The 16,597-nt window shown below is 40.9% G+C and overlaps 1 protein-coding gene across 1 annotated transcript in view; it reads right to left on the minus strand.

The window, feature by feature from the left end:
• Nucleotides 1-1,570: 1,570 nt before the first annotated feature.
• Nucleotides 1,571-16,597, minus strand: part of HECA (hdc homolog, cell cycle regulator) — a 44,334-nt gene continuing 29,307 nt past the window's right edge. Inside the window, exons 2-4 of the mRNA XM_082855832.1 lie at nt 14,783-15,823; nt 8,110-8,264; nt 1,571-5,271 (exon numbers count right to left, since the gene is read on the minus strand). Coding sequence (XP_082711958.1) covers nt 5,107-5,271; nt 8,110-8,264; nt 14,783-15,823 — 1,361 coding nt within the window. The 3' untranslated portion in view covers nt 1,571-5,106. The remainder of the gene's footprint in view (nt 5,272-8,109; nt 8,265-14,782; nt 15,824-16,597) is intronic.

The raw sequence follows: 16,597 nt of genomic DNA on the forward strand, positions 1-16,597 counted from the left end.
GGGGAGAGGGAGGAGGGAGGGGCAAGATGGGGGAAGGGATTAAGAGGTACAAACTACTATGTATAAAATATATAAACTACAAGGATATATGGTATAGCACAGGGAATATTGCCAATATTTTACAATAATTTTAAATGGAGTATAATCTATAAAAATATAGAAGCACTGTTGCACACCTGAAACTAATATAATGCTATAAATCAAGTATGCTTCAATTAAAAAAAATACACACACACAAACACACTATGTGAATACGACAAAAAACACAGTCCCTGCTTTAAATTCTGGTATCTCTAATTCTATGACTTTATGGCTATGCGTTTTCTATAATACTTCGAGGCTTGTGAGAAATGCAATTAGATAGTTCCAAACTTGACTTTAAGATATGATCTAAACTTTCAAACAAGTGTATCAGAACCACTTGGCATGGTGTCCATCACCAGGAAACAGTGCTATAAGGGCAGATTCCATTTGGACACTGACAAATGTAATCAATGTTTTTACTGAACACCATGAGACAAAGTACTTTGCTTATTTTTACAATGTTTTTGCTGTCCCTGAGGCTTAGCAATACCAAATCGAGCTTATATAAAGTGATTATCACAATGCTAAAGGCTGCCATTAGAAGAAAAGTATTCTTTAAAAATACATTATTTCTAGTACATCTATACAACACTTTACTATCTTCAAAGATATTTCACATTCAGTAGATAACATTTATCCTGTGTATAGAGAGCTGAAAGAACATGAGAAGAACAAAAGCTCAAGAAAAGCTTTTTTTCTTCCAAAATTTAACTCTTTACTAGAGAAACAGCCTATATAATTAGCAATCTGTTGCTAAATTGAAGTCAAAACAATATAAGCAAGGTTTAAAGAAATGGAAACCACTAAGAACAAATAAGATTTTCTTCCATTAAACTTAATTCTTAATAATCACTGTTTAACTTTGTTTTTTTCTATAACAGTAAGAACTGTATTTTCTTTTCAATTGCAAAGGAATTTTGTTGATATAAATTACACTATCACAAGTGTAATATCCCAAGTCGTTAAGGCTTTAAATGAAATAAAATTTACACCTCAGATGTCTGTAGTAAATAATGGTAAGACAGGCTGGGAATCCACTGGAGACTCTTTCTTCAACCATGTTTCCTGTGTTCTTATGACTTTGTGGATTTCAATCCATTGGCTGAGTATAATACCTGAAATGAAGGGGACGAGGAAATTTGAAAGATAAGCTAAACTAGATCACAGTGCAAGTCAGCAAGAAGTTTAACAGCAACTCAGTTCTCATTTTCTTATAATGAAGAAGGATATAATCCAGTCTTTTTATTATGAAAACTGTTACAGGCCTAGAAGCAACAACAACAAAGTGTAGAATAGGATTATCTACTTAGTCAATAGGATTCCCTATAACCAGAACAATAATTGTGGATTATCCACATGGAACCAACTTTGTTATACAGAATGCTTATTTTGTTGCAAAGGGAATTTACACATGGTACATCACTTTCAAACAGCATAAAAAGTTCGTAGTTTTTATTAGCTACAGTAGTGACTTTGAAGTGGCTACCTGAATAGTGGTCAAACCCTCAGAATGTCTTCTCTACTACCTTTTCTTATCAAACAATCCCAAGTTCAAAAACCTGGAATCCCAACAAAAAATAAAGTGACACACTAAAGAGAGAACACAATGTTAGTTTCTGAAATTTTATTATTTTTAATACATACATTTCACAAACAGAAACCTTCTAACACCACACAATTCCATAACCAAATGTTTCAATTTTATCAACATTCTTTAACTATTTACACTGTCTTCCCTCAACAAAAGTGCAATCCAAGACATTTGACAAGAAATCTTCACTGATAAGAATACGTTTTTGAGCTGGTGTTAATGATGCCCATTCATTATATTTTCTTGCAATTACCTGGAATAATAATAAAGTCAACAGGACACAGAGATGAGCTGGGTTAGGCAGCATCCTTTTATAGGAAACAAAACACTGAACAAGAGCACTTTCTCCTCACCTCCTCCCCAACCTCCGACTAAAATTACCCAACAGCTGCTACCATGAGACTAAAGAGAAGAGCAACCTGGAGTTACTGACCTGGGCACGGGAGGAGAGACTGCATGTTAAGCATTGATCTTACAGGACAAAACAAAAGATTTCAGCAAGTTAGTTTGGGTGATCTAATAAGTTACGTATCAGTTTAATCTGTTAGTTTTAGGACTTAAACACCTAATAATATTTTCCTGATGAGTTAATTTCCCCCCAGACAGATACGAAAATACTTTTTACTCAGAAAATGAATGAGCTTCTTCTACAAAGACTGGGAATTAAAGACTGTTTGGGGAAAGCTCTTTCTTAATTACAATGGGATAATTCACCCCACTCCCTAACTTCACAGCAAATGTCTATGTTTTAAGGTGTAAACCCAGTATATCAACTGCTTCAAGCGCAACCAGAAGAGAGTGAAGAACTGAGCTGGCCTGAGAAGAAGATGAGATGCTCAGAAACAGTCTTCCCATTAAACTAAAACAGGTGATTTTATTTGTTCAAGGTATAACTCTTAAAACTAAAACAAGTTAAAGCAGATAAAAATCACTTATTAGTCACTCATGAGTAGGTTCATGTTACTGAACACTGTATCAGAAAAACAGAAAGTGGATCTCTTGGGTGACTAATACCCTCTAATATCCAAACCACAACAAAAATAATCATCTTTTCTGATATATTCCAATTCCTATCAAGGTACTCAGAGCAAAGTACTTTGAGAAAGTGTGGCGAACATATTAAGGTCAGCAGTTTCCAAAATGAAATTTATTCTTCACATGGCTGCATACTCAATTACATTTTATTCTCAAATCAGCCAAATTTTCCATTTTAGACAAGAACGCAATGCCTTAAAGGCAAAAGATACTCTTGGATATGATACCTGTGCCTCTCCTTTTATATCAATTCAGCAACCATAGAATCCTAACTTAATCATCAAAATAAAGGCCCAAAGCAAATTTTACTCACTTACAGTGAAACTTCCTCATACTTATTTCTCAGAGTAGACAACAATATGAGGAGGAAATAGTGAACGCATCAGACGCTACACTTGCAGAAGCTATAGGCTGAGGAGCTTGATGAACGTGATCTACACGTAAACTCGAAGCTTCAGAACAACAAGACAAGCAGGTTTCTCTTTAGAAATTGAGGTGGGTTAAAGAACAAATATTTTACTATTCATTTTAAATTCAGAAATAAAATCCAATGGTACTCTGAAGACAAGAGAAACTCACCAAGTTTTATAACTGGGTACGTGAGAGACTCAATAGCGAAACAGCTAGTTCAGTTACAGCTTTGTGTATTAAACATAAATTTGTAAGGGATGTGTCCTATAGACCTCTTTTCCTTGCATCAAATACTGTGAGAGCAATGACAATTTGCTGCTTCTTACAGACATTCAGCATTTCCCCTCACTGTGATACTCTTCAGATCATCAAACATCAAACTGGATGTTGTCAGCCGAATTACAATCATGCAAACCGAAAGATAAAGAATATTAGTCAATCTCTCACAGTCAGCTGTGTTCTTTCTAACAAAACATCAAATATTCCATGTAGCAGAACTGAAACTCACTTGCAATGATGCCTAAACACTTCTGAGAGGAAAAACAACTGTTTTTCTGAGGAAAAAAAAATGGTATAAACGAAATAATAGAAAATATTCACATAACCCCAAATTTAGCTGCCCATAAAAGGATCATATTTTCAACATTCTTTTAGCATATATGTGTATTATAGTTGAAATTATCAAATTCATTTTTGAGAACTCATATTCCAATCCCAGTTCTCTAAAGGTATGGGGTGTCAGTCTACTTAAATCAGAAAGCTCTAATAAACAGAAGGCTGGGACTTTGGAAAGCTCAATGCTCTGACCAATCAAGTTCTGTAAAGTATCATCTTCTTCACCAATGGTAAGGTATCATGGAGATCTTCAGAATAATCTATTTTCAAACATATTGTTATGCATTATAATCAGTGATATCCCAAAATGAAACACTTTAAAAAGAAATACTAAAATTATTCTTTTCCTCAAAGGTTCACAAATAATTTTTTCCTTTCCTTCTTAGAGCAAAATCTTTGATTTGGGAAACGCAGCGTTAAAGGGGTAAAATGCAGCCATAAGCAATTTGGGGGGAAGACAAGTACGGCAATTGGTTCTGAAACTCACCAGTCCGGGTCTGTGGCTGTGAGGTTTACCTGTGAGAAGGATCTGACGTCAAATGGCACTTCGACAGTGCAACCTGTATAAATCAGTACCGCTCAAATCATGTTATTCTTGGATTCTCCTTAAGAGCTTGTTTGACCAACTTCAAAGACACAGTTCAGATGACAGCGTTCTGCCCGTTTGCCCTCTTGAGTCAGTCTGCATCATTTCCAAATTCATTTAGCATATTCTCTTTGTTATAGGTCAGCTTACCTAAAAATATATACTTTCATATGCCTTATAATTTGGATATTATTTTCAGTATGAAAACTGGCTGCTAAACTACAACAGGGATAGAATCAGGGCTCATATCCACCTTCCAATGATCTGTCAGTGAGGGGAAACTGCAGGCCAGCATGCACTGCGGAACACCAAACCAAGGTGGACAAACACACCATCAGCTCTCCAGGCACAGATTACATTCACTTGTCACATGTTTTTCCCAAGGCCCAGAGAAGATCTAAAAGTGGGTCTTTAGACAGTTAACATTTTAGTAAGAGTTTCTTCCCAACTCCTACCGTGCTCTCAGTTTACGACCACATAATCCCTTTCCTAGATTCACCCCATCTTCCCCACCACCCTAAAAGCTGCCCGAGAGACTCTTAGTGATAGTTAACCGCTCCCCCAAGCTCACAGGAGTACCGGCTGGGCTCTGGTCATGACCACAGACTAACACTCGGGAGTCAAGAGAAGGCAAGGGGCAGCCCCCCTTTTAGTGGCACACATACACAAAGGAACTCTCCTTTCAATTAGAAAAGAAATGAATGTCACAGAAGGCTTCCCTAGAAAAGATATGTAATAAAGTAATAATATCAATAAAATAGCTATTACTAAAGCAAAGCTTTCATCAATAAGCTTCGAGAACTTTGAAGGAGGAAAATGGCTTCACGAAATGGTAGTCCAGGTTGCCACAGTGTGGACACTGCTGGACGTTGCTGTACTCGGAGAAGTACTGCATCCCAATCCGCACGTCGATCACTGGCTTCCCGCAGTGCTTACAGTTCAGGCGGGCCTGGGGAGGGAACACAAGATGCCGTGAGCCACAGTACCCCTCTACCTCACAGCGCTGCCAACGTCAAACCAACGAAAACATGAGACTGCTCTACCTGGGAAACTGATCAAGAGTTTAGTAAAGCATCCTTTTATTACCCAAAACAGGGTACGCAGAGCATCAGATAAGCATGAGATATACACTCAAATATTCACCCATCAGCCTGACGGATTAATGACTCTTCTCTCCCGATGTGCAGCACTGCTAGTAATTACTACTACTGGTGGGAAGAAAATTCTCAACTTGTACTACCTAAACTTCTCTGGTAAAGTTCCCCTAACAATTGGAAATCTCTGCCCCCTGGATTTTAAAAAGTGACTGAAACCAACTTCCCTCATCCAAATCTGCATGAAATTTCTTTGAAGATTTTTTTTGTTTATTTTGAAAATCCATATACATTTTTCATTCTACTGGTTACTACATTTCTGCTTTCTTTGGGGTAAAAATAAAATTTCCCTAAAATACTCTAGTAAAATTGAGGATCCAGGAATAAGGGCCACCTTTACCCTGAGGCTTCTGGAACCTGCGAGCACACTGTACCTTTATTCATGCCCCAGCCTCCCTCTAACAGCACAAGACCCAAGCTTTCAGCAATAGGTCCAAGGACTTCAGTGAATAACCAGAAATTATAACAGACTCTCAATTCAGACTCATTCTAAAAAGGTAAGAGAGAAGTATCATCTCATTTTGTCCTCAAAACGCTCCTGTAGGTAGGTAGTAGTACATGAATTTTAGATGATGGAACTGAGGCACATGGTGATAAAGCAGAAAGGCTGAGATCTGAACCACAGTAGCTTACTCCAGAGCCTACCCTCTCAGCCATTACATGGACTACCTTTCTGTAACCTGAGAAAAACTCCCTTTTAACTGACTAATCTCTCTGAACAATATTAAAAGTGAGATTCTAAGCAAACTTCTCTCTTTAACCTATCATTCCTTTCTAATGATGAATCCCTGCTTACTTTGGTCTCGAAGTCTTATCGGAAGACACTCTTTGATGCCTTAATAGTGTCTAACACTTGTACCTTCTCAGTGAACAGAGTTAATTGATTTGTTTTTAAGCCAAAAGTAATCAAACCTGTTTTCCATTTCAGTAAGGGGCCAGAAAAGAAGTGTTTGGGCTTAAATTGTTTTAAGGAAGAAATATATAGTGAGGAACAGCAGGCTGGGTGTGGCAGGATGCCATTCTGCTTTTCTCCCTGAAGATGAGGAAATAACCCCAGTGCCTTTCAGTGGTGGAGTAGAAAGAGCACCAGACTGGGAGTGACAGAGGCTGTGGTCACGGCTGTGACACGCGTGGGTAGACCTGGGAAAAACATTCTAATTGTTTAGGCCTCCACCGTACGTGGAAAATACGAGTCTTTTCCAGTGCTAACACTCTATGAGTTATAGGCCCACACATTCTTTCACTTCCTTACTTCTTTAAAAGATAACCCTGTCTGGTGTGTGTGGGAGAGAGGCATCCCTTCCTTTTGTTCCTCTCATTTCAAGAGCTGACATCAAGGAACAGCGGGTATTATAAAATGCTACAGTGAATAACTAGAAGACAATGATATCTCACTTCCAAGGCTAAGTTTTAAATGGAGATGTGGTCCATGTATGAGAATAGCGTAAAGGAGTCAATCCTATCTGGAATCAAACGACAGGCTACAGATGGCCATTCAGGTCTCTCACGACCATATTTCTCTTCTAAGATCACTAGTACAGACACAGCATAGCTGAAATACCAACAGTGTCAACCTTTTAATTCAACCAACACAGCTTATCTTCTGAATAAACTAATAATGGTAAGGATATTCTCTTTATAAAAGTCAAACCATAATGCTAAAGATATAAAACTGTGTAATGTTTATATATACAGGTAATATTATATAATACAGGTAATATTTATATTACACAGGTATTTATTCAGGTATTCAGATATTTATATTAAAGACTTAGCCACTTAAGAGGGAAGGAAAATACCTCTCCAATCCATGAATATCAAAGAATTATATAACAAGTGTTTTCTTTTCCAAAGCACTTGGAAATAAATCAAGATACTTCCAAGGATTTTGTTTTGTCTCCTGTGTTTCTATGGACTTATGTGAGGCATTTTCCAATGTTAATACTTCCCTCTTTTCCTCATGACAGCTAAAGTTCAGATGCTTTCTTAGCATCAGAAGATGCCCCCCCTTAGCAGAGCTTTAAGGACTACAAATCTTTCAAGTCAGCCTCAAACACCTGACAGGGCAGGCAGTTCCTGGATAACTGCACTGTCCCACAGAAAGGAAACAAAAAGAAAATCCTGTCTATTAAAGAAAGTGAAACTTTCTTCTTTCCTTTTAAATGACAACTTTTTCTTACTAGAAACTATGTTAATCATATAAAACATTAAAAAATATAAGTAAGCAAAAAGAAAACTAAAGGAACCACTCAGCACCCCACAACCCAGAGACAACCTCTGGTAATAGGCTAGCGGGCTCCTTTTCATGTTCACTTGTTACAAATGGGAGCATATTATTCTGCCATTTAAAGGCGGGTTTTTTTTACTTAAAATACTGAAAATATTTCCCACATAATTACAAGATCCCTTTTAATGACTGCCTAGTATTCCAGTAACAGCAGCACCGTGCTGCAGCAAATCAACCATCACTGCTGGACTCTGGGGAGTCTCATGGCTGCTCACTCCTGAAGCATGTTCTCCACACCCTCCCACCTCCTCCAACATAACACAGTGCTGCCTCTAACTCCTCTGCATTCATCTGGGGACAGAAGCCTGATAGCACCCACTACTCGCTCTGAGGGGTAAATACCAACCTGACAACATGGAGAGGCGGCCAGGATGTCATAGGTGTACATGGTGCCCAGCTGGTGCCAGCTGCCATCCCACCGCGACTTACACTTGATGCAGATGATCTTGTGAACCCCTTCCAGGCAGTCCACGCACACTGCGTACAGATGCATGAGCCTCCCTGTACACAGAAGACACGATGCTGAGAGTGGCTGGCCAAGAAATCACCTTTTGTCACCAAAGGGGGTTAAAACAATGGCTCATCTATCAGTTATAAGCAAAACTTTATCATTTGAATAAATATATAAAGCAAAATAGATGATATTTATCATATATCCCCAAGTTGTCCTTTTACAATAATGATGGATTACTAACTATTGTCAATGGGACACATACTTTAAGTTCAATCTTATTAAATACCTGCTTCAATTCATTTTTCCGAAAAGTGCTGCCAGGTTTATAATACGGACGTCCAAACTCAAAATGACCAAGCCACAGATGCTCAAAAGCAGCTGTGATCATGCAGGACTTTCTGCTCAGAGATCTACTGTGGATTATGGAGGCTGAACCCGCAATGTTGGTCTGTGTTCATGGGCTCTCATCCATCAACAAGTCCCATCATGAAAAAGTCCAAAGTCTGTCTTGGTACTGGTAGCCCAGAATTATACCACAGTCAGAATTACTATGCTAACTGTTCTTGTCTCCAGAATTGCTCATCCATCACCACATCCAATTTAGGAACCAGAATTATATCTTACTTGTGTGTGTTTTGTTTTTCTTTTCAAAAGAGTTCAATGTCTTGTTATTTACTGGGCTCCTGAAAGTCATAAGCCCATTCCTCCACTATTTATCAATATCTAACGCTTGTAAAGGAAAGATGTCACGCTAGTTTATATGGAAGGGTTCAGGTTCAAATCGGGGAAAAGCTGGAATGTCCAGCATCTGTCTGGGCAATGTGTAACAACAGTAACACTGCTCTCTATGTGGGGATCGGGGTTCCACTGTGCTAAAAAACTACGAGCAGCAGAATACATACTCCTAAGTGACTTTTTATTCAGAGTGTGCTGCTCGTTGCCACCAGCCAGACCATGCTCTTCATATTTTCAGTGGTTAAGGACCAGCCTGCTCCTTACACATTAGAAAGGGGTATACAGTACTCACAGGGAAATCTTTCATTTCATTCATTTACGAGACTCTCTCTCCCCCGCCCTGAGGGCAGGAACTATGCCCTCCTTGAAGGCTCAGTGTCTTGCACAATATCTGGAACGCGGAAAGCACTCCATAATTGTACATTACATGAATGGATGAGATATATTAACAGCCTAAGACGTTAAAACCTTGAAGGTCTCTATGCCAAAAAATGGGAAGGGTGACAAGAGCTTCTTACAATACTGCCCACCTCTGTTGTAGGGCACTGAAAATAAAACAATCTCACACTCAGAGTGGCCTGGGGCATTTCAGGATGTCATTTCAATATCTAGCAGCCACTGGAAAAGGCTTCATTTCCAATCTCCGTCCTAGACAGAGTTCTCAAACACTGCAGATCTCAAACATTCAAAGACATCAACGTGGCTGCTAAGAAGGGAGGGGACAGGGACAACATGTGACGGAGGTCACATGTTGGTAGCAATGACCATGATGACGAAGTTGACAGGGAACTTTCACTGAGTGCTTACCAAGGATCTGACACTGTGCTAGGAGGCTACGTGAATCATTTCATTTAACCCTCACAACCAACCCTCTAAAGTAGGCGTTACTGTTATTCCCACTTCAGATAGGAGGAACTGAAGCTTAGAGAGCTGGAATAGCTTGCCCGAGCTCAAAAAGATAATAAATAGCAAAGTCCAGACTTGTCTGACTCAACCTCCAGGCTACATCACGGGAATTCCTGGCTGGAAATTTGTTTCAGTTACTGTTATATATTGTCCTAAATACTGAGAATTTAAAATTTCTAAATTCTAGGGTTGTGAGTTCAAACAAAAAGCAGATTTCTGAGAGAATAATTACCTATGGTTCTAAGTGGTAAAGAACTATTGTACCAAAAGAAATTCCTAACTCAATCAATCTTAATAAATTATTAAAACCAAACAAAAGCATCTTCTGGAAAAATGAGGGAAGAGAGGCTGGAGCTGGAGGCTGGGGAGGGCACTGAGGGGGAAATGGCCCAGAGCAGGGAATGACAACCCACACGGCCCACCACTGGAGATTACACATTATTTCAGCAGCGTATAATCAACTGCAGCCTGGAATCCTGTGGCCTGGAATGTGCCTTCCTACTGGAACTGAAAACGCTTTAAGGAATACACGGTTGAAACTCTGTGATGGAAGAAATTATTGACACGGGCTTGTTATAAAAGAAGATGGCACGGACTTCGAGATGTGGCAATAAAAACACGGACATATGCCAAGGCCCCACTTACGGCATTGACTTGTCTGGTGCTGATAAAACAACCAGATCCTCAGATTTTATCATCAACAGTTAAACTTCTCAAGACTTCTGTAGTGCACACCTGACGCATCCATTATCTATTTGGATAATGTGTGTATGTACTTAGGTGTGTACACACACACACACATACACAGAATTCTTAGGCCTGTCTAATTTTTACCTTTCTCCATCCACTCTGATGGGTACCCTTAAGATCTGGTCCTGGGCTCTGTCATATACTCCTCCTTTTCTTTCTCTTTTCTCCCCATTCAAGGCCTCTTCTACTCTTTTACCCACTAATTTTATAAAATAAGCTTCAGTGTTCATCCTAAATGTTTATTTCTAATAGCGCTTGTGAAAGACACCTCCACACAAAAGTTCCAACATCTCTTCAAACCCAATACACACAAGTACCCCATCTTCCTTCCTCTAAGATCAGGTCCCTTCCCCAACTTTCTCTTCTCCTGTTCGTGACAATACTGTTTACCTGGTCTAGAGCCAAAGCGAGCCAACAAGGACGCATCTTTATCCTGTAGAGTAAAGCTGTCTCCAAAGCTGTGATCTTCCCTTTAATATAATCTCTTACAGCTGTTCCCACCTTTCAATCCCCACCATCACCACCCAGCTTTCTCTCTTCTCCTTGCATCTAGAATACAGATTTAAGTTTCAACTGTATAGCTTCCACCCCTTTAAAACAACTTTTCCCCCAAGCAACCATTGGCTTTAAAAAAAAAAATTGTTAAACCCTTCAATTCATCAATATGGCAAAGCTCTTTGTTATGGCTTGAAAGGACACCCACAATCTGTTCTCCACCTACCTTACTCATTTCCTACTCTAGAACCTCTGCTCCAACCAGATGGTGCTCTTCGGTTCTCTCACTGTCTCCTGACCTTTTTATGAACAACTATTCCTTTGCTTACATTACTCCTTATCAACAAACCCCCAGTGTAGTTAGACCGTGTACTTATCAAAGTCCAGTGCCCCTCTTGATACCTGCCTTCACATTACCTCCCTTGACTACCCAGGCCAAAGTGTCCCCTTCCTCTTTGGAAACGATAGGTTGCTTCACGTACATAATATCCAGGCGATACCAGTTCCAAAGGTGGTACTAGTGCCTTAGGCCTGGTAAAGTTAGTTACACTTTTGCAAATGCATCTTATATCCTAAGATTATAGACTGATGAGTGGCAAGGACTGATAGTACCCAGTACAAGTATGCAATTCATAAGTTTGATTGACTGGTGAACAGATTAAATGAAAAGGATTTGTCCATCATGAATAGAAAAAGGACAACTCTCCTCTCATGTACCCTGTACCCTTGTACCCTCATTCATCTTCATAAAGAATATTTCCAATCATAAAATGGTGAAGTGAAGATGTTTCCATCTACTTCCCTCTAAAATTATCCCCACGCAGTATAAAGTACAAGTAACAAAATACAAATTCCACCTTCCATGAAACTATGAGGTACTTGCAAACCTGAATATGAGATCAGAAATTAGATGGAGAAGTAATAAATGGTTTAGCTCTGAAACTGGAAAACAAGCACAGGGGAGGTTGAGATGAGGTGCTGAAAGAGAAAGCGTGGGGTATAACAAATTACTAAATAACCACACATTCTATACAACTTTTTTCATCAAGAAGCAGAGTCTGTTGAATCATTCCCTGAATCTGGGATAGCCTTACAACTTATTTTTTTGAAGAATAGAATGTGATGGAAGTGATGTTACTCAGTCCCAAGCTTAAGCCTCAAGAGAGAGAGGCCATGCAGCTCCATTCTCACCACCTTTAATGCTATCCTGAGAACACCATGTGAAAAAGCCCAGGCTAGTCTACCGGCAGATGAAAGGATATATAAACAGGGATAAGCCATTCTAGCTGAGGCTCCCAAGGCCAACCAGACTGCCAACTGCTAGACATGTGTGAGAGGCCATCCTAACCAACCAACTCATAGAATTGTGAGAAATTATAAATCATCACTGTTTTACACCACTAAGTTTTAGAGTGGCTTGCCCTATAACAAAGGCTAAAAGACACAGGACAGTAGGCAAAACTCTAGAAAATGAATGAGACCACCCCTCGCAAATTCAGCTCCCTTCCCCTGCTGAGAAAGAGGAAACAGAAATAGCATGCATGAAACAAGAGCAGGATGCTACTAAAAAGAACTTTTGGAAATTACAAATATAATAAATAACAGAAAATCTTAAACTCAGTAAAAATACTGGAATATAAAATCAGAGAAATCTTCCAGAAAGCAGAATAAAGATAAAGAGATGAACAGGGCCAAAAATATACATAATAAAGGATCTCCCCCCTCCTCAAAAAAAAAAAAAAAAAAAGGATCAATCGAGAGGTCCAACATCTCTACAGAGAAGAAAGAAAGAAAGAAAGGAGGGAAGGAAGGAAAGAAGGGAGGGAAAGAAGGAAGGAAGGAAGGAAGGAAGGAAGAAAGAAAGAAAGAAAGAAAAAATGAAAATGGGAGGAAATCATCAAAGAAATAAATCAAAAGAAAATTTCCCCAAATTGAAGACTATAAGTTTACAAAATCAAAAAGCCAAGAAAGCATCCTGCCCAACAAATGGAAAAAAAGACATCATGGTGAAACTTCAGAATACTAGAGAAAATCTAAAACCCTTTGGAGGATGGGAAGGAGAAATAAAGGGCCAGGAATAAGAATAATATTAGATTTCTCAGTAGCAACATTGGAAGACAGGAGACAGTGAAGTAATGCCTTCAAAATTCCAAAGGGAAAATAATTATAACTTGGAAGTGTGAAGATAGAATCAAGATACTACCAGACTTTCAAAAACTCAAAACATCTATTCCCATGCTTCCTTTCTCAGAAAGCTCCTAGGGGATGCTTCTTAACAAACTGAGGAAATTTACCAAGAAAAAAGAGAGTTATGGGATCTAGGCAACAGAAGATAAAAAATAGGAAAGAGATGAAAGAATTCCTAGAAGGACAGCTATGTAGTACAGCAGGCATTAAGTGCAGCACGACAGACAGGAGCAGGAAGATGAAAGGCTCCATGAAAGAAATTTCTAGAAAATAATTCATAAAAATGTTTGACAGGTATGTGGACATGTTTTTGAAAGGTGGTTTGTAGAGCTGCTGGAGAGTTAGAAGCACCAGCCAAAGCTTCAAAAAAAAGGCTAAGCAAATGAAAATGTGAAGCAATTATTAACTTTGATAAAAACAAAAGGAGTCCCAGAACATACAGTTCTCTAAACAGGAAATACATCTATACCTCTTGGCTCAGCACTAAATATTTATATACTCATAATAACAAAATCATTAAGGATTTAACTAAGAATTGTGATGGATTATCCTGAGAGAAAGGGGAAGATGCAAGAAAGCATGAACCATCATCCACCTTAAAAAGTAAATCTAGAGGAAATATGTAAAATCGGAGAATGAAGATAGCAGTTTTAAAATTATGATGGTAAAAACCTGAAGAATCAGTTAAGATTTGAAAGTGTCTCACTCTGAGAAGTGAGACAGCAGGGGTGGGTGGGAAGAAGATAGGTGGGGATATATCATTTTTACTATAGGCTTTTTAAAGCACACTTTTAAAGTTATAAACGGGTTGTATGTCATGGATCCCATATTTATATAAATTCAGTAGTTTTACATGAATTGACAGATTTCTCTGTCAACTGACCCACCCCCTGTTATTCATTTTCTGGCTGAAATGTCCCAGTCTTTGTATGTCATCCACAGCGCTAATAGTAAGAAGCTCCCCACACCTCTCCACCAGGGTAATATCTGAGCTTTCATTTTCCTTTTGCTGCTATCAAGAAAGCCTCACCTTTCATACATTTCAAGATTAATTCAACTAATCTAAAAACACATTGACCCTTCCCTCGCTGTGTTATGTTTACAAGGATCAGAGAGAATACACAGCTTGCTGGGCACAGTAACATAGGTTTCAAAGGCACCTATTTTATAGCAAGTGAAACATTTTTATGCAACTCCTTCTCTAAAGTTCCTCCCAATTACGAAAAACTATACACCTGAATCCTCTCTTCAAATTACAGCAAGACAGAAACATAAAATTACCCACCAGGACCACTGTACTTGGTATAGTGTGACATCAGAGGAAAGGACACCACCTCACTGGGCAGAGCTGAAACATTCAAAAGTTAGCTAGCTCCTGACTAGAACAAAAACACGTCATCAGTTAAAATTAAGCCCCAACAGAGCCATCCCTTCTTGTTGGCTTTTCACTTCTCACAAACAGAAAACAGGCAAGGTGAGCGAACACCTGTACCTTGAAGGTGACAGGGAACATCGTATTCGATCTCATCGTGTCTCGAGGGGCTTAAGAACAGAGTTCCGTCCACCAGCGGGAACTGCTCGAACACCGGGAGTGCCCGGTGGCACAGGGCACAGTTCACCACGTTCCTGTGGCTGGCGCTGAGGGCCGCGAGGATGAACTTCCGCAGATCCTCGCCCTGGCCCATCTGGGCATCGTCCTCCACCCGCACGTGGAAAGTGTTCAGCTTGTGCCGGGGGATGTGAGTGAGGAGCTCGGACAGGTCCAGGCGCCGCAGGAACTGCACGGGCGCGTCGAAGTGGCCCCCCCTGTGAACTGACAACCCGGCCGGACTGTAGTCAAAGTGGGCGTTTCGGAACACGTGGCCCCCCGCCAGGGCCTTTTTGTGAGGCTCCAGGTGGATGGCGTTCTTTAGGAACTCCCCGAGGTACCTGGAGGAGCGGGGGCCGCTGAAGTGGGCGGGGGAGAGGATGGAGTAGCCGGTGGGCGGGGACTGGCCTGGGGAGCCGCAGGGGGAGCGCGCACCGTAGGCTGCGGCCCCGCCGCCCTTCTCCTGGGAGTTCTGCCGGTCCATGGAATGCCGGCGGGGCAGGTCGTGGCTCAGGCCTTTCTGGGGCTTGGTGGGCGGCCGGCACTTCTTGGCCTCCTCCGCCGCCTCACCGGGGGGCCTCCCGGTGTTCCTCTCCGAGCCCGACTTCTTCTTTTTCTCATCCTGCATCCGCTTCACCTGGTACCAGTCCGTGTCCTTCTTCAAGTGGCCCTGGCCACAGCGGCAGGAGCAGAAGCGGAAGGCCAGGTCGTAGCCCTTCTTGGTCCACATGTTCTGGCGGCACTGCTTCTCGTTCCAGCTGCGGGCCCGGCCGATGCAGTTGAACTGGACCAGGATGCTGCTCTCCCACTCGTAGAAGCACTGCAGGTGCATCCAGGTGCTGTGAGGGCAGTGCTCGTTGTTGCACACCACCTTCTGGTAGTCGTCCTTCTCCAGGTCAACCGGCCTCCCGAAGCTGCAGATCAGCGGCGTGGCACAAGGGGCTTCTGGGGAGAAACAGAGAGAGAGAGAGAAAGTCAGCTAGCGGGCTGTGGGATTCCAACCCACGGCCAAGTGTGAGGTCAAAGCTACCATCCCACCTTAGCCCATTCACGCCAAAGGTACGATTTTTCTGGTGCGGAGATTTCTACTACTGGAATAACACCAGACAGGGTTCAAAAACATTCACCATTTTCTTCTGGTGTGATGTTGTACCAAGGGAATTTATTTTCTGATTATTCGTTCTCTGCTGAAAAACATACCAGTAAGCTTCAAAAAGTCCAAATCCTTCACAGTGCAATTAGCCATATGTCAGTACTTGTAACAGTGTAGTATGAGGTCTTCCTGAGACGTGGGTGTAATGAAAGGCAGTTTCAGGGTTCTTTTAAAAATGAATCACTCCTGGGGCTCCCCTGGTGGCATAGCAGTTAAGATTCCGCCTGCCAATGTAGGGGACACGGGTTCCAGCCCTGGTCCAGGAAGATCCCACATGCTGCAAAGCAACTAAGCCCGTGCGCCACAACTACTGAGCCTGCGCCCTAGAGCCCGCGAGCCGCAACTACTGAGCCTATGCACCTAGAGCCCGCGCTCCGCAACAGAGAAGCCACTGCAATGAGAAGCGCAAGCACCGCAACGAAGAGTAGCCCCCGCTTGCCACAACTAAAGAAAAGCCCGCGCACAGCAACAAAGGCCCAGTGCAGCCAAAAATAAAATAAATAAAATGAAAATTTTTTAAAAAACCCACACCATTCACTTTATAAAAACAAACATACAAAATGAAT

The sequence above is a fragment of the Leucopleurus acutus genome (genome assembly GCF_964270905.1).
Source record: "Leucopleurus acutus genome assembly, chromosome: 15".
NCBI classification, from domain to species: domain Eukaryota; kingdom Metazoa; phylum Chordata; class Mammalia; order Artiodactyla; family Delphinidae; genus Leucopleurus; species Leucopleurus acutus.